This window comes from Saimiri boliviensis, chromosome 4 (assembly GCF_048565385.1).
Source record: "Saimiri boliviensis isolate mSaiBol1 chromosome 4, mSaiBol1.pri, whole genome shotgun sequence".
Taxonomy (NCBI): domain Eukaryota; kingdom Metazoa; phylum Chordata; class Mammalia; order Primates; family Cebidae; genus Saimiri; species Saimiri boliviensis.
The window spans coordinates 61,175,685-61,199,789 of NC_133452.1; the positions used below are offsets into that span (position 1 = coordinate 61,175,685).

At 40.4% G+C, this 24,105-nt stretch overlaps 1 protein-coding gene across 6 annotated transcripts in view; it reads right to left on the minus strand.

Annotated features, from left to right (window-relative positions):
* AFG1L (AFG1 like ATPase) overlaps positions 1–24,105 on the minus strand; it is a 263,443-nt gene that overhangs the window by 163,309 nt on the left and 76,029 nt on the right. For all 6 annotated transcript variants that reach the window (XM_074397640.1, XM_074397639.1, XM_074397636.1 and 3 more), the window contains exon 3: positions 8,217–8,268. In XM_074397640.1, coding sequence (XP_074253741.1) covers positions 8,217–8,268 — 52 coding nt within the window. The remainder of the gene's footprint in view (positions 1–8,216; positions 8,269–24,105) is intronic.

Consider the following 24,105-nt stretch of genomic DNA (forward strand, 5'->3'; position numbering starts at 1 on the left):
GCAATTCCACTTCTGAGTGTATGCACAAAACAACTGAAAGCAGGGATTCAGAAGCTTATTCTTCAATATTCACAGCAGAACTATTCACAATAGTCAAAAGATGGAACAACCCAAACATCCATTAATGGATGAATGGATAAACAAAAAGTGGTATACACATAAAATGATACAATTGGCCCTCTGTATCTATTTCCGCATTCCCAGATTCAACCAAGAGTGGATCAAAATTTTTTTTTTTTTTGAGATGGAGTTTCTCTCTTGTTACCCAGACTGGAATGCAATGGCGCGATCTCGGCTCACCGCAACCTCCGCCTCCCGGGTTCAGGCAATTCTCCTGCCTCAGCTTCCCTAGTAGCTGGGACTACAGGCGTGCACCACCATGCCCAGCTAATTTTTGTATTTTTAGTAGAGACAGGGTTTCACCATGTTGACCAGGATGGTCTCGATCTCTCGACCTCGTGATCCACCCGCCTCGGCCTCCCAAAGTGCTGGGATTACAGGCATGAGCCACCGCGCCCGGCCCAAAAATATTTTTAAAATAAAAAATACTGTAAGGAACAGGTGCAGTGGCTCACGCCTAAAATCCCAGCACTTTGGGAGTCTGAGGCAGGCGGATCACTTGAGCCCAGGAATTTGAGAACAGCCTGGGTCACATGCCAAAATCCCGTCTCTACAAAAACAATATGAAAATTAGCTGGGCATGATGGTGCATGCCTGTAGTCCCAGCTACTCAAAAAGCTGAGGCAGGAGGATTGCTTAAGCCTGGGAGGTAGAGGTTGCAGTGTGCTGAGAAACCAGCCACTACACTCCAGAGTTGGTGACAGAGCAAGAACCTGCTTTAAAATAATCATCATCATCATCATCATCATTATATTAAAAAAAATATAGCATAGTAACTATTATAACATTTATGTAACATTTACATTGTTATAAGTAATCTAGGTGATTTAAAGTATACAGGACAACACGCAAAGTTTATATGACTTGAGCTTCCTCAAATTTTGGTATCCAAGGGGATCTTGAAACCAATCCCCCATGCATACCAAGTATATCAGCCATAAAAAGGAATCCAACTCGGCCGGGCACGGTGGCTCAAGCCTGTAATCCCAGCACTTTGGGAGGCCGAGGCGGGTGGATCACGAGGTCGAGAGATCGAGACCATCCAGGTCAACATGGTGAAACCCCGTCTCTACTAAAAATACAAAAAATTAGCTGGGCATGGTGGCACGTGCCTGTAATCCCAGCTACTCGGGAGGCTGAGGCAGGAGAATTGCCTGAACCCAGGAGGCGGAGATTGCGGTGAGCCGAGATCATGCCATTGCACTCCAGCCTGGGTAACAAGAGCGAAACTCCGTCTCAAAAAAAAAAAAAAAAAAAAAAAAAAGGAATCCAACTCATATGTAATACACAATAATATAAATGAAACTTAAAGACATTTTGCTAAGTGAAATAATCCAGACCCAAAAGGCCAAATATTGTATGATTCCGTTCATGTAAGGTACTGGAGAATAATCAAATTCATAAAGACAGAAAGTAGAATGGTGGTTGCCAGGACCAGAGGAGTCAGCGGGTGGGATGTGGAAAACATGGGAGAGAGGCAGAATAGGAAGTTACCGTTTAATGGACACAGAGTTTCCGTTTGGGAAGATAAAAATGGTTCTGAAGATGAGATGAATGGTGGTAACGGTTGTACAACAATGTGAACAGACTTAATGATACTGAATTATACACTGAAAATGTTTAAAAGGGTAAATTTTATGTGTTTTGCCATAGTAAAAACAATTGAATATATTTTTTAAACCTAGAGTTAATATGCTTATTTGTAAAAGACTAAACACTTCTGGCCGGGCGCGGTGGCTCAAGCCTGTAATCCCAGCACTTTGGGAGGCCAAGGTGGGTGGATCACGAGGTCAAGAAATCAAGACCATCCTGGTCAACAAGGTGAAACCCCGTTTCTACTAAAAATACAAAAAGTTAGCTGGGCATGGTGGTGCGTGCCTGTAATCCCAGCTACTCAGGAGGCTGAGACAGGAGAATTGCCTGAACCCAGGAGGCGGAGGTTGCGGTGAGCCGAGATCACGCCATTGCACTCCAGCCTGGGTAACAAGAGCGAAACTCCGTCTCAAAAAAAAAAAAAAAAAAAAAAAGACTAAACACTTCTGCCCTATAATTTGACACAAAGATGTCTACACTCACTACTTCTATTCAGCATTGTACTGGGGATCCTAGTAGTGCAAGGAGGCAGCAAAAAGAAATTAAAGGCATAAAAATTTAAAGAAGTAAAACTATCTTTACTGACAGATGACCTAATTATATGCACAAAACAAAATCCTAAAGAATCTATCAAATCACCATCAGAGTTAATAACTAAATTTAGCAAGATCATAGATACAAGGTCATCAAAAAATCAACTGCATTTCTATAAACAGTAACACATATAATGACATTTTGGTCAACAACGGACTACACAGGCTGGACGCAGTGACTCACGCCTATAATCCCAGCACTTTGGGAGGCCAGGGTGGGTGGATCATTTGAGGTCAGGAGTTCGAGACCAGCCTGACCAACATGGTGAAACACTGTCTCTACTAAAAGTACAAAAATTATCTGGACATGGTTGTATAGGCCTATAGTCACGCTACTCGGGAGGCTGAGACAGGAGAGCTGCTTGAACCTGGGAGGCAGAGGATGCAATGAGCTGAGATTGCACCAGTGCATTCTGGCCTGGGCAACAGAGCAAGACTCTGCAAAAAACAAAAACAAAAATAAAAAAACAAAGGACCACATATACAATGGTGGCCCCATAAGATTACAATGGAGCTATAACATTCCTATCACTTAGGGACAACATAGCTATCATAACATGGAAGCACAAGTAATTTCTTTTTTATAAATTTAGTGTAGCCCAAGTGTGCAGCGCTGATAACATCTTGTATAAAGTAGCAAACAGGAATGTCCTCAGCCTTCGCATTCAGTCATCACTCACTCACTGACTCATCCAGAGCAACATCCGTCCATTCATGGTCAAACAGGCATCCCAGATTTTCTCTCTTAGACTGTGTTATTACTGCACCTTCTCTGTTTAAATATGTTTAAATACACAAATACCATTGTGTTACAATTGCCTACAGAATACAACACAGTAACATGCTGTACAGATTTGTAGCACAGGAGTAATAGGTTCTATAATACATCCTGGGTGTGTAGTAGGCACATGTATCCCTGCATCCAAGCCAGGCAGAACCTATCCAAGCTTCCTAACTCTTAACCTTAAAACCAGCCTACCTTTCAACTGGTGAAATTAGAGCCCAGTGTCAATGTGAAACAGGTGAGGTGGAACTAGGAGGCAGCAGAAAAGGGGCTGATAAGCAAAACGTACTTTCATTCTTTCCTAATGTACCAGAGAAATCATTAACCCTGCCATCACCACTGCAGTTGGCTGGTCAAAAGCTGAGACTTTGTTGTGAGAAAGCCAGCTGTAGGGTATGAATGAAGACACAAAATACCAAGACTGCAGCTTTTGGCTTCTACATGGGATGTGATAAACATTTCATAACAAAATATTTCATTTCAAGATTGAACCATGATAATAATCCCTCCAACTCATTCATCAACCCTACTGCAGCTCTCAGGATTTAGGGTCTATCTGAGTCAATCATCTCAACACATCTATGAAGAAAGAGGTGAAGTGAGCAGGACAAAGCCCAAATAGAGTGCAAGAATGAAGAGCGGAAAGGGAGTGCTACGAGATATGTATTGTCTATCCCATGAAGTTTCCTTAAAAATTTATTTATTTAAATTTTTCTTTAAAAAAATAAAAGATGAGGTCTCGCCATGTTCCCCAAGCTGGTCTTGAACTCCTGGGCTCAAGCATGTTTATTTGTTTATGTTTACTTCTTTATTTATTTATTTTAATTTATTTTTGAGACAGTCTTGCTCTGTCACCCAGGCTGGAGTGCAACGATGTGACCTCGGCTCACTGCAACCTCTGCCTCCCAGGTTCAAGCGATTCTTCTGCCTCAGCCTCCTGAGTAGCTGGGACTACATGCACCTGCCACCATTCCAGGCTAATTTTTGTATTTTTAGTGAAGACAGGGTTTCACCATATTGGCCAGGCTGGTCTCAAACTCCTGACCTCAAGTAATCCGCCCCCCTCAGCCTCCCAAAGTTGCTGGGATTATAGGTGTGAGCCACCACACCTAGCTCAATTTATGTTTCTTTTTAAGACAGGGCCTCACTCTTTAGTCCAGGCTAGAGTGCAGGGGTGCAACCTCAACTCACTGAAACCTTGATCTCCCAGGCTCAAGTGATCTCCCACCTCATCCTACCAAGTAGGTGGAACCAGAGGCACACACCACCACACTCAGCTAATTTTTAAATTTTTTTGTAGAGATGTGGTCTCACCTTGTTGCCCAGGCTAGTCTCAAACTCCTGGCCTTAAGCAATCATCCTGTCTCAGCCTCACAAAGTGATGAGATTACAGGCATGAGCCACCATGCCCAGCCTTCTCAAAATATAATACCGTTTTCCAAGTCCAAAAAAGGAAAAGAATAAAGAACAAGAGCTTATGGTGGCATTTTGAGGCTGCTCTCCCAGACAGAGAGCCCCCCAAAATGAAAACTTGATATTTTATTACCTATTTTGTTTCATTTTTGAGATGGGGGTCTGACTCTATTGCCTGGACTGGAGTGCAGTGGCATCATCATGGCTCACTGTAGCCTTGACCTTCCAGGCTCAAGTGATTCTCCCATCTCAGCCTCTCGAGTAGTTGGGACTACAGGCATATACCAACACGCCAGGCTGATTTTTGTATCTTTTGTGGAAACAGGGTTTTGCCATGTTTCCCAGGCTGGCCTTGCACTCCTGGGCTCAAGCAATCCACCCGTCTCAGCCTTCCAAAGTGCTGGGATTACAGGTGTGAGCCATCATGCCTGGCCTATTCTGTTTTAAAAGTAGTCTGAACTAAACTTATAGTAGCCACCAAAATATCCGTCTCACTTCCCATTTCAGAATTCCTTTCTCTTTCCCTCTCTATATTATAAAGATGTTTCCAACCAAAGGTTGCCACATACCCAAACTATATGAACATCCCATATTATCACATGTTTTCTATTGCTATCAAGCACTCAGATGAGTAACTTGTAATGTGCCTCCCTTCAATTAGTTACTATATGGCTATATTTTCTAAACTAAAATCCAACAACATTCATAGGGTTTTTAAAAAAAAGGTAATTTTACAGAAGTGGAAGCAGTTATGCTTTATTAACCATCTCCATTTATGGTCAGGTGGTTAAGGTAACAGGAGGAACAAAGTTGTTGATTTTAGCAATGACTGAATATGAAAGTGAAGGTACTGGAAGTAAATGTTCTCAGGAGGCAGAGAATCATTAATGGTACACAAAGGTACAGAAACATAAAATCGATCAAGTGTCTGTTATAAATTCCTTTCTAAATAAGAAGTAAGTATACAACGGTCTCAAAAGTACCAATTAGCCAATGAACTAAGAAAAAGAATAGTTTGAGCTTTTCTGTAACTTTCAAGAACTTGAAGAATTTTAATGGGTAATCTCTAATGCTCACTTTTGTGAGCTAAATTATTCTCTTTTATTAGATCAGCTAAATCTGGAAATATAAAATGAACATTCAATGCAAGGCATCAGTAGACAAATTAGAAAAAGATAGAGGGGAAAAGAACAGTTTTATCTTTAAGGTACTAAAACTACTTATCCAATGCCCTTTTTTTTTTCTTTTCCTAGAAATTTCACTAAGATAATATTTGCTGCCACCACTCCCTCATAACGCAAATGTGGCTATAGAGAAGCGATGAGTTTGAATATTACTTTAGGTCCAAAACTGATCTTGTTACATGTGAATGTGCATTTTGAGTATACCAGTAGAAGAAATAATTGATTGACAGTAAACTGAGGGATTAGAAAAAATTAAAATTTAAAAATTTAAAAAGGGCCGGGCGCGGTGGCTCAAGCCTGTAACCCAGCACTTCGGGAGGCCGAGGCGGGTGGATCACGAGGTCAACAGGTCAAGACCATCCTGGTCAACATGGTGAAACCCTGTCTCTACCAAAAATACAAAAAATTAGCTGGGCATGGTGGCACGTGCCTGTAATCCCAGCTACTCAGGAGGCTGAGGCAGGAGAATTGCCTGAACCCAGGAGGCAGAGGTTGCGGTGAGCCGAGATCATGCCATTGCACTCCAGCCTGGGTAACAAGAGCGAAACTCCGTCTCAAAAAAATAAATAAATAAATAAATAATTTTAAAAAATTTAAAAAGACATCAAAGAAATAACTGAAAGCAAGGAGGCAATAAAGCCAAGCAGAAACCCCTTCATGACATCAGTGACTGAAGGTAGCCAAGGAGAGGTTTAAGAATAGGAGAAAAGAATTTGTTTGAAGAAAATAAAAATCACAAAACAGAGTATTTCAGTAAGAATGAGGTCAGGGAAGACTTCATAAGCAAGGCACTACATGATTAGGAAAGCCTAGAAAGAAGTGACCACTCAGAAGGTTTCCATCAAAACGTAAGCCTTTCTACCCAATGTCTAGAATTGGGAGACCAAGGAAATGTTACCACTTATGCATTCAGAGTATCTACCATCAACTAAATTAAAGATAAGAACAACTAAATTATTCATCTAAGGGCTTAGTTTATGACTAGAAATATTAGTAGAAATTAAAAGTAAAAAAGAATAGCTTACAATAAAAACCCTAGAAGAATACCTAGGCAATACCATTCAGAACATAGGCATGGGCAAAGATTTTATGATGAAATCAGCAAAAGCAATGGCAACAAAAGCCCAAATTGACAAATGGGATCTAATTAAACTAAAGAGCTTCTGCATAGCAAAAGAAATTGTCATCAGAGTGAACAGGCAACCTACAGAATGGGAGAAAATTTTTGCAATCTGTCCATCTGACAAAGGGCTAAAATCCAGAATCCACAAAAGATCTTAAACAGATTACAAGAAACATAAAAACAAACAACTCCATCAAAAAGTGGGCAAAGATATGAACACACACTTCTCAAAAGAAGACATTTATGCAGCCAGCAAACATAGAAGAAAAAAACTCATCATCACTGGTCATTAGAGAAATGCAAATCAAAACCACAGTGAGATATCATCTCAGTTACAGTGGTTATCATTAAAAAGTCAGGAAACAATAGATGATGGTGAGGCTGTGGAGAAATAGAAATGCTTTTACATTGTCGGTGGAAATGTAAATTAGTTCAACCACTGTGGAAGACAGTGTGGCAATTCCTCAAGGATCTAGCACCAGAAATACCATTTGACTCAGTAATCCCATTATTGGGTATATACCCAAAGGATTATAAATCATTCTACTACAAAGACACATGCACAGGTATGTTTATTGCGGCACTATTCACAATAGCAAAGACTTGGAATCAAGCCAAATGCCTATCAATGACAGACTAGATTTTTAAAATGTGGGACATATACACCATGGAATATTATGCGGCCATAAAAAAAGGATGAGTTCATGTCATTTGCAGGGAAATGGATGAAGCTGGAAACCATAACTCTCAACAAACTAACAAAAGAACAGAAAACCAAACACTGCATGTTCTCACTCATAAGTGAGAGTTGAACAATGAAAACACATGGACACAGGAAGGGGAACATCACACACTGGAGCCTGTCAGCAGACGCAGGGGCCGGGTAGGAATAGCATCAGGAGAAATACCTAATGTGGATAGCAGGTTGATGGGTGCAGCAAACTACCATGGCATGTGTATACCTATGCAACAAACCTGCACATTCTACAAATATATCCCAGAACTTAAACTATGATTTTTAAAAAAATGCAAAAAAAAAGAACAGTTTATTTTTTTAAAAAGCATTAAGCTGAGTTAATGAGTAATGGAATCCTGATTTGTCTAATAACCTAATAACCTATTTATAGATGATTTCCTTCCCTGAGATTAATTACTTAATACATTAAATAATGTTTGCACCCTAACATGGTGACTAATTCTTCCTAGACTACAGCCGTACCCTACAAGAAGTAAAGTAAAAGCTGAGATAACTGCCCTCTCTCCCCTTTCTTCTCTCCCTACATTACCCTGCCTCATTCTATTCCCTTGCTGGTATAGATTGAGGGATAGAAATAGAAATTATCCCTGAGCAAAAGCTGGGAAAATTTTCTGTTTTGCCCACCAAAAACTTATTTTAATACACTTACCAACATCTCCATAAACATACAGGCCCTTTGGAGGTTTGCTCCTTGAAAAAAGCTGCAAATCAAGAACAAATTATAAATCTCTACCATGCAAATAATTAATTCTAATCATTTACACAGGTTTCCTAACTGTCCTATATACAGGACCAAGAGGGGCTATTATCTACAATAAGAAAAAACTTGATGTAAAAGTCTGTAAAGCTGAAATATTATGCAGCCTTAAAAAGGGAAAAAACTCTAACATATACATGAATGAACTTTGAGAACATTATGCTGGGTGACATAAACCATTCACAAAAAGACAAATACTCTGATCCACTTACACGAGGTACTTGGAAAAGACAATTAAAGAGACAGAAAGTAGAAATCAGGTGCTGTGGCTCATACCTATAATCTGAGCACTTTGAGAAGCTGAGGTAGGAGGATCACTTGAGCCCAAGAGTTCAAGACCAGCCTGGGCAATACGGGGAGACCTCATCTCTACAAATAGTTAAAAAGAATTAGCCAGGCGTGGTGACACCTGTGGTCCCAGTTACTCAGGGGGCTGAAGTTGGAGGACTGCTTGAACCCAGGAGGTCAAGCCTGCTGTGGGCCATGTACACACCACTGCACTCCAGCCCGAGCAACAGAGCAAGATCCTGTCTCAATTTTTCTTTTTGAGGCAGAGTTTAGCTCTTGTTGCCCGGGCTGGAGTGCAGTGGCATGATCTCAGCTCACCTCCCAGGTTCAAGCAATTCTCTTGTCTCAGCCTCCTGAGTAGCTGGGATTATAGGCAGCTAATTTTGTATTTTTAGTAGAGACGGGGTTTCACCATGTTGACCAGGCTGGTCTCAAACTCCAGACCTCAAGTGATCTGCCCACCTCGGCCTCCCAAAGTGTTGGGATTACAGGCGTGAGCCACTGCGTCCGGCCTCAATTTTTCACACACACACACGCACACACACACACACACACAGCTACTAAAAGGGGTTGCCAAGGGCTGGAGGGAGGAAGGAATGGGGAATTATTGTTTAATGGGTTCAGAGTTTCAGTTTTACAAGATTAAAAGAGTTCTGGAGATAAATCGCAGTGATTCTTACATTACATTATGAATGTATTTAATACCACTGAACTGTACTCTTAAGAAAAGATTAAGATGGTAAATCTTATGTGTGTATTTACCACAAAAGAAAATTAGAAAAAAAAAAATGCTGTGAAGCCCCTCTTAGGATTAAAAACAGGAAGCAATAACCACAGTAACCCCAAACGAGGGGTTCACAATCACACAACTTGAATGTACATCCCCTCTACCATTTACTAGCCATGTAGTCTTTCCCTTCTTTCCCAGATGGGCTCCCCAAACAATGGCAGCTCAGCTCAATTTCAGCAATTAATAGAGTACAGTAGAATAGTTTTTCTGGAGAAACTGAATGATCACCAGATAAAAAAGGCCCCAACGCACTTACATTGGTTGAGCTTCTCCTAAAGAAAGACCTAGATCCCTACCTGATTACCTTCTGGTAAAGCACACCAGTCACCAAGCTGGAGCTCTCAAGCTGGAGCTTCGGTCAGCTTGTTAGTGCCAATGGTCAATAGATATTTGGAAAAAAATTCCAAGATAAAAGTCAGAGACCAGAACAAATATACAGAGGGGAATGAACTCAAAGGAAACAGAGGACTATCCAGACAGCAAAACAAACAAACAAACAAACAAAAACCCTCAAACATAAAAGTGGGCCAGGCATGGTGGCTCATACCTGTAATCCCGGCACTTTGGGAGGCTAAGGTGGGCAGATTGTTTGAGCTCAGGAGTTTGAGACCAGTCTGGCCAACATAGCAAAACCCCAACTCTACAAAAACTACAAAAATCAGTCAGGCATGGTGGCACACTCCTGTAGTCCCAGCTACTTGGGAGGCTGAGGTGGAAGGATTGCTTGAGCCCAGGAGGTGGAGATTGCAGTGAATTGAGATCATACCACTGCACTCCAGCCTGGGCAACAGAGCAAGACCCTCTCTCACTCATTCAATCAATAAAAATGAAAGTGAAGAAAATGTAATAATATACTGAGGAAAAATAAGAGAAGCTACTAAAACTATATAAAGCATAGTGGGAGAAAGAAATTGTCTCTTCAATAAATGATGTTTGGGAGGCCGAAGCATTAGGATAGCTTGAGCTCAGGAGTTTGAGACTAGCCTGGGCAACAAAGCAAGACCCCATCTTTACAAAAAAAAAAAAAAAGTTGTTTCCATTGAGGAAAAATGATTTCCTACTTATCCATCCAATCTATTCCTCAAGTGTGAAAACAGAAAATTGCCCTTTCATATATTCAGGGTATGAACAAAACTTCCCACTCAGCAAGAAGAAAATGTAGGCTCTGGGAAATGCAGAGGGCCCCTGGGAGGGAAAAAAGCTTGTCAGAGAAAGGCCTGCTTCCAGGACCACAGTGGCACTGCAGGTCAGGAAGGCAGTCAGGTCCAGAGCAAAACTGGAAACTGGAGGGCTCTGGGAACAAAGCAAAATGGAACTTCTCTTACCTAATGCTATTATCAACCAAAACAAGCATCTTGAATTTTGTTACACTTAGAAAAGTAACCTTAAAACTCTGCAGTGCTTCCTAAACATCTGTGCAAAAACCAAGGTATGATAGGGTGGAGCGAATTCAGAAAGGGAGGGTAAGACCGAAAAAAGCAAAGATTATGCCACTTAGCATCAACCAAAGTGGTCAATAATTTGGCAGAGAACATTCACAAAACCTAGCTTTCAGGGTCTCATCCATAATGCTTTTGGTTTTGTCGTTATTTTATTTATTTTAGAGACAGGGTGTCACTCTGTCATCCAGGCTGGAGTGCAGTAGCATGATCGTAGCTTACTGCAGCCTCGAACTCCTGGACTCAAGCAATCCTCTTGCCTCAGCTTCCTATGTAGCTGGGCAGGCGGGCACCACTACATCCACCATGGCTCATGCCTGTAATCCTAGCACTTTGGGAGGCCAAGGCAGGCAGCTCAGTTGAGGTCAGGAGTTTAAGACCAGCCTGGCCAACATGGTGAAACCCTATATCTACTTAAAATACAAAAATTAGCTGGGCATTGTGGTGCCTGCCTGTAACCTCAGCTACTTGGGAGGCTCAGGTGGGAGAATCACTTGAACCCGGGAGGCGGAGGTTGCAGTGAGCAGAGATCATGCCACTACACCCAGCCTGGGCACAGAATGAGATTCTGTCTCAAAAAATAAAGAAACAAACTATCCTGCAGAGATGGGGTCTAACTATGTTGCCCAGGCTGGTCTTAAACTGCTGCTTAGGCCTCCTAAAGCGCTGGGATTGCAGCCATGAGCCACCATACCTGGCCTGTTTCTGTTTTATAATCTGTGGGTTCATTCCAACCTGCCACAGAAACCTCTCTTGCTTTCCTCTTCCTTTTGGCTTTCTTTCTCTATTAAATGTAGCTTGTACCTTCTAGACCTGACTAAGGTCTAGGCCAGACAAAAGGATCTTCTTTGCTTTGGCTCTGCCATCTGGATGGCTTCCTGCTGTCTCTCTGCATGTTAACTCTCCATCTATTCTTAAATCTCCACTCAAAACAGTTTTCTACGCCTGCCAAAACTTCTTAATTTTTCTTATTTTTGTTTTTTGTTGTTGTTGTTGTTGTTGTTGCTTATATGAACCATTATCATGCACTGGTTATCCTATTTTCAACTTGCCAGAAAAAACATTATGCTCTTAATTTTAGAACAGCTTCAAATTGGAAAACTTGCATAAAACCTAATAATGTCTAAGTATATTCTATGTATTTGAAATCTTTTGAAAGCAGCATTTTGTATTAGGTAACTGAGTGTCATAGCAATTCATAATTCTTTGCAATACATTTTGTGGGAATAGTTTAAGGCCTATTCTAATACTGCTACATGCAAATAGGCTGAATAAATGAAGTTCAGGCAAAAGAAATGAACAAAGATAGGGAGAAAGATTGCATGGAGAGAGCTGAATGCTGCTAAAAAAAACCCGAAGAAGTTGGCCAGGCATAGTGGCTCCCACCTGTAATCCCAGCACTTTGGGAGGCCCAGGCAGGCAGATCACTTGAGGTCAAGAGATCAGGACCAGCATGGCCAACATGGAGAAACCCCATCTCTACTAAAAATACAAAAATTAGCTAGGCACGGTGGTGGCCACCTGTAATCCCAGCTACTCAGGAGGAGGCTGGGGCAGGAGAATCGCTTAAACCCAGGAGGCAGAGGTTGCAGTGGGCCGAGATCACACCACTGCATTCCAGCCTGGGCAACAGAGTGAGACTTTGTCTCAAAAAAGAAAAGGAAAAGTTGCACTCAGTGTCCTCTCTTTTATTTTTTCCTCTCAACTCAATATATTTTAGCAATAGCACTTTAGCAAACACTGCTATATACGTACACATTATACATATATATTACATATAGAATCTGTCATGCTGTATATTTTATAGTAATAATTTAGATGACAAAGAGATACCACTGTGCCAAAGAAAAGATCCTCGAACATCTAAGATCACCAATACCTTGTATCTCATGAATACTGTATAAGATGGAGATTTTAATGTAAGTAAATTGATAAACAAAATGAATATCCTTCTGAGAATCATTAGACACAGACATAGTCTATCTAAACAGTATTAGATACTCCAAGCATTTTTACTTGGAGAAACAAGCTAACATTCTCTTAATAAAAATTTCAGTTTTCTAATAATTATTGAAATTATTTTAAGGGCCTTAAAAATCTATGTCTTAAGGGAAAAATAAGAGAATCAAATGGAAAACAGTAAGACTAATCAGAAGGCTCTAAAACTGGTCCTAAAGAAGTTTTTGAATTTGTTTTTATTTTTATTTTATTGCATTTTCGGTTTGGGGGTACATGTGAAGAACATGAAAGATTGTTGCATAGGTACATATATGGCAATGCGGTTTGCTGCCTTCCTCTTCATCACCTATATCTGGCATTGCTCCCCAGGTTATCCCTCCCCAACTCCCCACCCCTCACTGTAATAGTAGTGATTTCAAGGGGAGTTAGGTTTACAGGGTTTTCTTCAAAATGACTGTCCCTTAGGAACCCACATCATTTGCATGCTCCTAATTTACATTTTCTCATAACTTAACACTATTTTTCTATTCTATTAAATTTCCTTCCTTAAATTTAATACCCTACAACTTGTCCTTATGTCTCAGAAATCACAGGTAGCTCTAACATGGACCATGAACTCCACCCTTGCACTGTTTCTCGGTGCTGGTTATTCTCCACGTGCTCCCCTCCCCCAGTGCCTTCTCCCTCCTGCCTGTACCCCAAGAGACTGACCTTTCTGGCTGGTTCAGCCCATGGGAGCTATTCCTTGCAGGAAATAGGAGCGAGGGCATAGAAAGGAATGGGTTGTTCCCTCCCATCCCCTCCCTGCTTCAGAACTGTGTCTCAATAGAGCCGCATTCCTCCAGACCAAGAGGCAGTCCATCCCTCAGGCCACAGCTCCAGCTCTCACCAGGCTCCTCCTTTGCCCTTCCATCTCTTGTTTGCTGCCTTAAGCCTGCCCATGCCTCTCTAAGTAGTCTCTAAATTTGGTTTTTATTGAAACATCTGCTGTGGTTGTTTTCTGCCAGGACTCTGATACATCTTGGACTCCCTAAATGCACACATGTAACATTAGACCCGAACTTTAAAATCTGAAATAATTTTCTCGAGTGACCAGTTATAAGATTTTTCACAAGTTACCTGTATCTTAGGGAGTCTGTAAAGTAGGATGATGACAGCTTCTCTAATGGGCTTTTGAAGATGATCCAGTGGGATCAACTTTTGATCGTTCAAATAGATCGTAAGCTTAAGGATGATGTTGGAAGACAGTGATAACCTACCACCTACCTCCACCAAGCAAAAGAGATATGGCAGAAGAGTATTAGAGTTGAACCCAAAAGATCTGGGTATAAATCCTGGCTGGCTATTTATTAGCTAGGTGACCCTGGGTAAGCCCTATCAACTCTCCAACCTGCTGTCTCCTTATCTGTTGGGTGCAGGGCCTAGCACAGAGGAGTTCCCCGTCACTGCTCACCTCTGCATGTATAATCATGCCAAAGACTGCAAGCATTATGTGCTTACCAATACCTATTTATACCCAGACCTGTAATTTATGAAAAAAAGAAACATCACACCCTTTGACATACCCCTTTCAAAGATCTGAATACAATTAGTAAGCTCAAGCAATTTACATCCATATAAACTCTAAACCCAAAAAACCAAGAACACATCCAAGAACAAGCAGCACAATTTCAAATACAGTCCATATGCTAAGCCAGAAAGAAAACTCCAATACATTCCAAAAAATCAAACATAGTCAAATCATGATTTAATAAAATTATAGATGATTAAAAAAATAGCTAAAAATACAAAAATCTCATACTAAGATATATGCCCTCCCATGAATTTCACCCAGATTGCTAAAGATTGCTGGAAAAAATCTGATAGTCATGCAGAGTGGACCTTCTCTGTAGGCCCTCCATATTGTCAACAATCCTGTTTCCCTGGTAAGTTCACTGTGTCTCTGCAAAGAATCTCTGGAACTCTCTTAGTTCCCACTAAGCTAAACTACATTTCACTCATCACTTTCAGACGATATCTCCTACTTCTTCATAAAGAGAAAACAGAAGGCATTGGGTTGAAAATCCTTCAATTTCCTATGTGAAACTGCAATCCCATCCACGTCTGTACCCATCCATTCCTCCTCAAATGGGAATGGAAACAGTTCCTCCTTCCTGTATTAGTGTTTGATTTCATATCCCATTTACCTTCTCAGGAACCAGGACCCATCAAATCAAATTGCGCTTCTCTTGTAATCCTTCTTATCAATAGCTTATAAAGCTGTTGATTTACAAAATGTCTTCCAATTTATTTACTTCTACAATCTTAAAGTGTAATATTTCACAAGACACAGGCCCAGAGACCATAAGGGAAAAAATAGATACCTTAAAAATAGTAAAACTAAGGCAGGGTGTAGTGGCTTACACCTGTAATTCCAGATTTTGGGAGGCCAAGGTAGGCAAATCACCTGAGGTCAGGAGTTTGAGACCAGCCTAGCCAACATGGTGAGACCCCAACTCTACTAAAAATACAAAAATTAGCAAGGTGTGGTGGCACACCCCTGTAATCCCAGCTACTTGGGAGATGCTAAGGCAGAAGAATCGCTTGAACCCGAAAGGTGGAGGCTGTAGTGAGCTGAGATCATGTCACTACACTCCAGCCTGGACAACAGAGCGAGACTCCAACTCAAAAAAAGAAACAAAAAACACTGAAATTAAAATTTTCTGTTAGAAAAAATCCTAAGCAAGGAAAAACAGCAAATAAACTGCAAAAAAAAAAAAAAAATTTAAAAAATTTAAAAATTGGGCGGGGTGCGGTGGCTCAAGCCTGTAATCCCAGCACTTTGGGAGGCCGAGGTGGGTGGATCATGAGGTCGAGAGATCGAGACCATCCTGGTCAACATGGTGAAACCCTGTCTCTACTGAAATACAAAAAATTAGCCAGGTCTGGGGGCACGCGCCTGTAATCCCAGTTACTCAGGAGGCTGAGGCAGGAGAATTGCTTGAACCCAGGAGGCGGAGGTTGCGGTGAGCCAAGATCGTGCCATTGCACTCCAGCCTGGGTAACAAGAGCAAAACTTCGTCTCAAAAAAAATAAAAATAAAAAATAAATAAATAATAATAAAAATAAATAAATAAAAAATTGTATCAGTTATTTCGGACAAGAATACACAGGAGTCCTATTCAGCCATAAAAAAAGAACGAGATTCTGTTATTTGTAACAACATGAATGAAACTGGAGGTCATTATATTAAGTGAAATAAGCCATGCACAGAAAGACAAACATCACATATTCTCATCTATGTGTGAGATCTAAAAATCAAAACAACTGAACTCATGAACATAGAGAGTAGAAGGATGGTTACCAGAGACTGAGAAGGGTGGGGGCAGCTGGGGTGGAGAGGGAGGTGGGAATGGTTAATGTGTATAAAAAAAAAAGAAAGAATAAGTCTTACTATTTGATAGCACAACAGAATGACTACAGTCAACTTAATTGCAGATTTTAAAATAACTAAAAGAGTATATAATTTGTTTGTTACACAAAGGATAAATGCTTGAGGGGCTGGATATCTCATTCTCCATGATGTGATTATTTCCCATTGCATGCCTGTATCAAAACACCTTGGGCAGGTGGGGTGGCTCACGCCTGTAATCCTAGCACTTTGCAAGGCTGAGGCAGGCAGACCACAAGGTCAGGAGTTTGAGACCAGCCTGATCAATGTGGTGAAACCCCATCTCTACTAAAAATACAAAAATTAGCTGGGTGTGGTGGCATATACCTGTAATCCCAGCTACTCAGGAGGCTGAGGCAGGAGAATTGCTTGAACCCAGGAGGCAGAGGTTGCAGTGAGCCAAGATTGAGCTACTGCACTCCAGCCTGAGAGACAGAGCAAGTCTCTGTCTCAAAAAAGAAAAAAAAAAATCTCATGTACCTGATAAATATACACACCTGCTATGTAACCACAAAAAGTAAAAAGTAACTTAAAAGAATTTCAGTGGCATAGCTGTAATCCAGCACTTTGGGAGGCCAAGGCAGGAGGATCACTTGAGGTCAGGAGTTCAAGACCAGCCTGGCCAACATGGTCCCTTCTCTACTAAAAATACAAAAATTAGCCAGGCATGGTGGTGCTTGCCTGTAATCCCAGCTACGCAGGAGGCTGAGGTGGGAGAAACACTTGAACCCGGAGGAGGAAGTTGCAGTGAACAGAGATCACGCCACTGCACTCCAGGCTGGGCAACAGAGCAAGACTCTGTCTCCAAGAAAAAAATAAATTTAAGAATTTATTTTCTGCCTGGGCACAGTGGCTCACACCTGTAATCCCAGCACTTTGGAAGGCCAACGTGGGCAGATCACTTGAGGCCAGGAGTTCAAGATCAGCCTGGCCAACATGGTGAAACACCATCTCTACTAAAAATACAAAAATTAGCCGGATGTGGTGGTATGTGCTTGTAGTCCCAGCCACTCAGGAGGCTAAAGCACAAGAATCATTTGAACCTGGGAGGCAGAGGTTGCAGTGAGCTGAGATCATGCCACTGCAGTCCAGACTGGGCGACAGAGTGAAAAAAAAAAAAAAAATTGTTTATTTATTTATTTATAATTGTACTTTAGGTTCTGGGGTACATATGCAGATCGTGCGAGATTGTTGCATAGGTACATACATGGCAAGGTGTGTTTCTTTTCTTTTTTTTTTTTTTTGAGACGGAGTTTCGCTCTTGTTGGTGTTTATTTTCTTAATAAACAAAGAGCTTTTATAAATCAATCAGTAAGAAAAACAAATGCAAATGGCTTTAACAGTTGAAAGAATAATCTCATTCCCAATACAAGAGGTATGATTTAAAATAACAATGAAATACTATTGTGGCAAAAATCTGAAAGTTTGAGAGGACACCGTATTAACAAAGATGTAGGGGGACAGGCAAGCTCATAAACTGGCAAGAATATGAATTATTGCAATCTCTCTTGAGGCAATTTGACATTGTCATCAGAATATAAAGTATATATGAGCCAGGCACAGTGGGGCACACCTGCAGTCCCAGCTACTCAGAAGGCTGAGGTGGAAGGATGCTTGAGCCCAGGAGGTCAAAGCTACAGTGAGCTATGATCACACTACTGCACTCCAGCCTGGGTGACAGAGCGAGACCTTGTCTCAAAAATCATCATCATCATCATCATCATAAAAGAAATTTCTTATCAAAGTTTGAACTCTAAACCATAACAGGACCTCCTCGTGGCAGGGATAGTGGCTTAATCACCTAAGCACCTATAAAACAACACACACAGTAGACACTAAAGGGTGCAGAATATGCCATCCCAAAATATATCACTTTGGTATAAGGATTGTTTTGAACTGAAGACACTTGAAAAATAACAGATGCAAAAAGGGCACTCTGATCTCCCCTTTTCTTAGGGAAAAGGGAGATAAAATACCCATGAAAAAGATGCCTTCCCTATACCAGAAGGAAAAGGAAAAGTTCTTATCACCAGAGATGGGGAGTTGAGACCAAGAAAAATCTGTACAAACAGACTTTGTTAAAATAACTTTTATATTATATTAGTCTCTTTTATTTATTTATTTATTTATCTATCTATTTAAATTTTTTAACAGATGGGGTCTCCCTATGTTGCCCAGGCTGGACTCAAACTCCTAGGCTCATGTGATCTACTCACCTCAGCCTCCTGAGTAGCTGGGAACTCCATATATTTCAGTTATTTTCCACAGTTGTTACTCTGTTCAACCTAGTAATAAGCACTTGGGTCTATCTGCTTTTGAGGTCTTCATTTTCCTATGGGGACTCCTGGGTGCATATAAAAACCTGTATGCTTTTCTTCTGTTAACCTGTCTTTCTTCAATTTAATTCTTGGGCCCAGCCAGAGACCCTAAGAGATAAAGAGGTAAAGTCTGCCTCCCTTACAACACTCAAAAAAATAAGTGTTGCATCAATGCCTTAATGAATTACAGGTAACGGTAAGAAATAAATAACTTTCTGGGACAAACTCATAAAAGGAAATTGTGAAATTTGTATAGAGACTGCATACAGAAACAGAAGCGGAGAGATGCCCTGTTGTCATAAAAATCTCCTCCCTTCAGTCCTGATACTGGTTTTTGTTGAATTTCTGGCCACCTGAACCTTTCCTGCCGCCCGAACACCAAGGACCAGAGAAAGCAAAGGAGGCAGTAAATTGCCCCAATTACCAGCATCCAAATTCACTGCTAGAGTATAAGTACCACCATTTCCCAGAGCAGGAGTCGCCTTCCACATAGCAATGGCCACCAGGTAGAATGGCTAATGCAATATGGCTGGGTGACCATTGGCTTATTTACACAATTGGAGCTGCAATGGTTCTGAAAGGAGTAAGCAGTTTCTAAGCATGTTGGAACAGTAATTCTTTACACAACTCCCAAATCATTCCCTCTGTCCTCTGATTATAGATTATTAGCAAATGGAAATTGGCTTCAATCTTATGAACAAATTTAATACATCACATAATTTTTATATTGATGTCACCACATAGATCCATCCCTGAGGGTTAAGAAAAACCAGGCTCAGAAACACTGAATGAGTTGGTCATAATAATCCAAAAAAGAAAAAATTCTAAAATGGTGATTTGCATAATCAAGATTGTTCATTAATTATTGCTACTGTTCAAACTACTCTTTAGAACTACAAAAAAATTCTTATTATATCAGGACTAACAGAAAGTAGCCAATGCCAAGGATATTTCAAAATAATACAAGATTCTAGAGACATCTGTACATTAGAACCTCTGTAGCACAAGATATAAAAGAGCATTGAGGCCGGACACAGTGGCTCATGCCTGTAATCCCAACACTTTGCGAGGCTGAGGCAGGTGGATCACTTGAGGTCAGGAGTTTGAGACCAGCCTGGCCAACATAGTAAAACCCCGACTCTACTAAAAATGCAAAAATTAGCTAGGTGTGGTAGTGCGTGCCTGTAATTATAGCTACTCTGGAGGCTGAGGCAGGAGACTCACTTGAATATGGGAGGCAGAGGCTGCAGTGAGCTGAGATCATGCCACTGCACTCCAACCTGGGCAACACAACAAAACTCTCTCTCAATAAATAAATAAGTAAGAGAGCATTGAGTATCTTCAAGCCAGAATCCAGGATGTCTGTTTTGGCAATGGGGTCTCACGTCTTTTATTGCACTCTTACTATATATCAGACACAAACAATTCCTGTGAAGTAAGTAGGGTTTTCTTTTTTTTTTTTTCTTTTTTTTTTTTGAGATACAGTCTCGCTCTTTTGCCAGGCTCCAGACTGAAGTGCAGTGACCCGATCTCAGCTCACTGCAACATCCGCCTCCTGGGTTCAAGCAATTCTCCTGCCTCAGCCTCCCGAGTATCTGGGACTATAGGTGTGCACCAAGACACTCAGTTAATTTTTGTATTTTAGGAGAAATGAGGTTTCACTATGTTGGCCAGGATGGTCTCAATTTCTTGACCTCGTGATCCACCTGCCTCAGCCTCCCAAAGTGCTGGGATTACAGGTGTGAGCCACCACACCCAGCCACAAGTAGGGTTTTCTAAAGTTTACTGCATAAAGCATTATTTCTGCATTATGTTTATGGATGTTCATTTTAGAAGAGGCCATGTGTTCAAGTTAGAGAAACACTGAATCACAGGACCAAAGTTTAAAAGTTTCTTTGGCTAGGCATGGTGGCTCATTCTTGTAATCCCAGCACTTTGGGAAGCTGAGGCAGAAAGAATCCTTGAGCCCAGGAGTTCAAGACCAGCCTGGACAACATAGGGAGACCTCATCTTTACAAAAAAATAAAAAATTTTAAAACAACAAAAAAAAGTTTGTTTACTGCAGAATTTCTCAGAGCCTTTGATACACTATCAGCATTGTGATTCTCTGACACTTATTCACATAGCATTTCCTAAACTTCTTTGATCACAGAGCTCTTTTTTAAAATATTTCATATTTTGCAATCATAGATATAGTAAGAAAAAATTGTCTCAGAGATCAATATTCCCACTCTTAGCAAATGACTTATGAATCCGATGGCATAACTAAGACAAAGATAAAGACAGTGTCAGAGCCAAAATAGAAATGCACTTCAAATCTGACTCCAAAGTCCAAATTGGTTTTTTTTGGATTTTTTGAGATAAGGTGTCGCTTTGTCACCCAGGCTGGAGTCCAGTGTCACCATCACAGCTCACTTCAGGCTCAACCTCCCGGGCTCAAGTGATCCTCCCAACCTAGCCTCCCAAGTAACTGGGACCACAGGTATACACCATCATGCCCAGTTAATTTTTACATTTTTTGTAGAGCTGAGATCTCCCTAGGTTGCACAGGCTGGTTTCAAACTTCTGGGCTCAAGCAATTCTTCCAACTCAGCCTCCCAAAGTGCTGGGATTATAGGCATGAGCCACTGCACCCAGCCAGGAATGTTTTCATTACACAATCTCCCTGAGGATTTAGTAACAAAAACAGAAAACCTTTAGTTAAAAACACTATCTTTCATTTAACCACCAAGCACCAATCCCAAGATGAACATTATAATATTTAGCTTTGGAATTTTTAAATTATCTATTTCAATATACCTCACTGTTACTACCCATAATATATGATACATGTCCAATTTAGGTTTCTACTTAACTGAAAAGCAGAGGCTGAAGTCTGGGTTGTATTTGAGAACTAAGATCTCCTATCACTAACAAATGTTTCTGAACATGAGATATTTCTGCTTATCTCAGGCCTTTATTTCTCATTAGTAAAATTAGGAAATTAACCTAGATTCAATTTCATACAATTCAATCAGCATTTATGGGCATATACTCTGTGCTTTGCGTGTACTGTGCTATGTGATAAGGATACAATAATGTGTAGAAAACAATTCTGTTTCCAAGGAACTCATGAATAGAAGAAGGGACAAAACACAAATAATAAAACACACAGAGCATATAACATAATATACACTGCATGTGTAGTGAACACACAATGCTCACATGTACTAAAAAGTCAATACAACATATTGCAAAGAATTGAAGTTCTCACATTGAGGCACCCTGGGCACTGCAGCAAACTCAAAGGAGCTCTAAGGGCTATCTTAAATGTTTCAGGGAAATACAGCAACATCTCTTGTATATGAGGTAAACTATTAGCTCAAGGTAGTTCACATATTCAAGGATAGATCATGCTACATTCCTTTAAAAAATGTCACATCTTGCACTTGTAATCTAGCTATGTAGGAGGCTGAGGCACAGGAATCACATGAGCCCAGGAGTTCAAGACCACCTTCGGCTATAGCAAGACCCCATCTCAACAAACATGCGTATATACATACATACATACATACATACATACATACATACATTTCACATTTATCTGGACAGCCTCTATTTTTATTTGCTAAATCTGCCAATCCTACTTTAGATAACATTACTAAATGAATGTTAAATTTCCTGAATGTAATGTTGATAATATAGTTATACAGGAAAAGGTGTTTGTTAGGCATTATATGTGATATATTTAGGGATCAAGTGTTATGAGGCAACTTACTTGTAGATGGTTCCAGAAAATAAGATATTTAGAGAGAAGATTAAACAAATGTGGCAAAACATTAGCCATTAGTGGATCTAAGTATATCGTTTAAATTTTTCAAAATGAAAAGTTGGAAAAAAAAGAACAAAATTTGGTACGGTGACTAATTACAGTATTACTTTTACTTTTGAACTAAATCTAAAATTATTCAGAAATACCTGCATATTTGTAGACATTTGCTTTTAAAACTGTTATGAAAACTATGCCTGTAACTACTGCAAAGTAAAAGAATGTATATCATTCCAAATAATTTGATGTAATGATTTTAACATTATCCTTTGTTCCTTATGATATTAAAATTCTAGCATCAAAAAATGATCCAAGGTGATTCTCATCAAAGTTATCCATTGAAAGAGCACGTCCTCTGCCTTTCTGGATCACTATCCACCTGCTACGCTGGCATAATTTCCACTAGGACAATTAGATAATAAGGGTGGTGCTGTTAAAATAAAAAGTGTTGTTTTCAATTTGTTTAAAATGCAGGAATACTACTTTTCCTGTTTCTCTCTGTTCCCCCCACCATTGCATTATTATCTCCCAAAATGATAGAATCAGAAACAATGATTCCAGCTGGAATGCTGAGCATAATTACATCTTTTAAAAACTGGCATTATAGCATTCTCAACATGGACCACTTTTTGATAAAAGTAGATCATTTCAGGTTTCTAAGAAGATCTTTAAAAACTAAAAAACTGAGGCCGGGCACAGTGGCTCACGCCTGTTATCCCAGCACTTTGGGAGGCTGAGGTGGGTGGATCATGAGGTAAGGAGTTCGAGACCAGCTCGGCCAGCATGGTGAAACCCTGTGTCTACTAAAAATACAAAACTTAGGCAGGCATTGTGGCAGGTGCCTGTAATCTCAGCTACTGGAGAGGCTGAGGTAGGAGGATCGCTTGACCCTGGGAGGCAGAGGTTGCAGTGAGCCAAGATTGTGCCACTGCACTCCAGCCCGGGCAACAGAGCAAGACTCAGTCTCAAAAAAAAAAAAACTAAAAAACTAAAAAACTGAGCTATATATTAATACCCATAAATTCTCTTTAAATGAAAATAGTTTTAGAAATGTCTAGCTGATTTGCAAAAGAATCCCAGCAACCTAAAGTATAATACATCAACTTGCTCAGTTTACTAGCACTATTAAGCCTATTTAAGTATCTAAATAAGTTGGGGATGTGCTTAAAACTCTAAAACTACTAGCGTAAGAAATGGCTCAATTTCTGATTATAACACAATTTAAAAATGCAAATGACTTTTTGGTCTCATGCATTCAAGTCACAAACATTCGTAAGTTCCTATGTGTACCACTGGGAGACAAATGACAGGGGGCTAGTTCTCCAGCAAATCCTTCCATGTTCACTTTACTCCTACCTGATCCTCTGCTTTTGGCCTAGCTTGGGTGAAGCTCTACTAGGTCTGGTCTACTCTGGACTACTACTAGTTTCGTCCACTACTAACACACAAGCATCATTCTCAAGCCAATCTGGGCTTCATCAAAAGAAAGATGCGGAAAATATCCCTTGTTCTGAACTCTGTTGATATTCTGAACCTGAGAAATTAAATTGGCCCTCCAGGCATCTTCAGGGTTAGCTAAGAACTGATACTAAGGAGGGAATGAGAACAGGACACATTCACAGAGAGGCACATGAATATGGGCACTCAGTGGAGACACCTACACTCTCACACAGACACATGGGTAGGCTCTGTGACTCTTCAGTGATGGCTTTGTTACTCATTCATGTTTCATTCATTCCACAAACATGA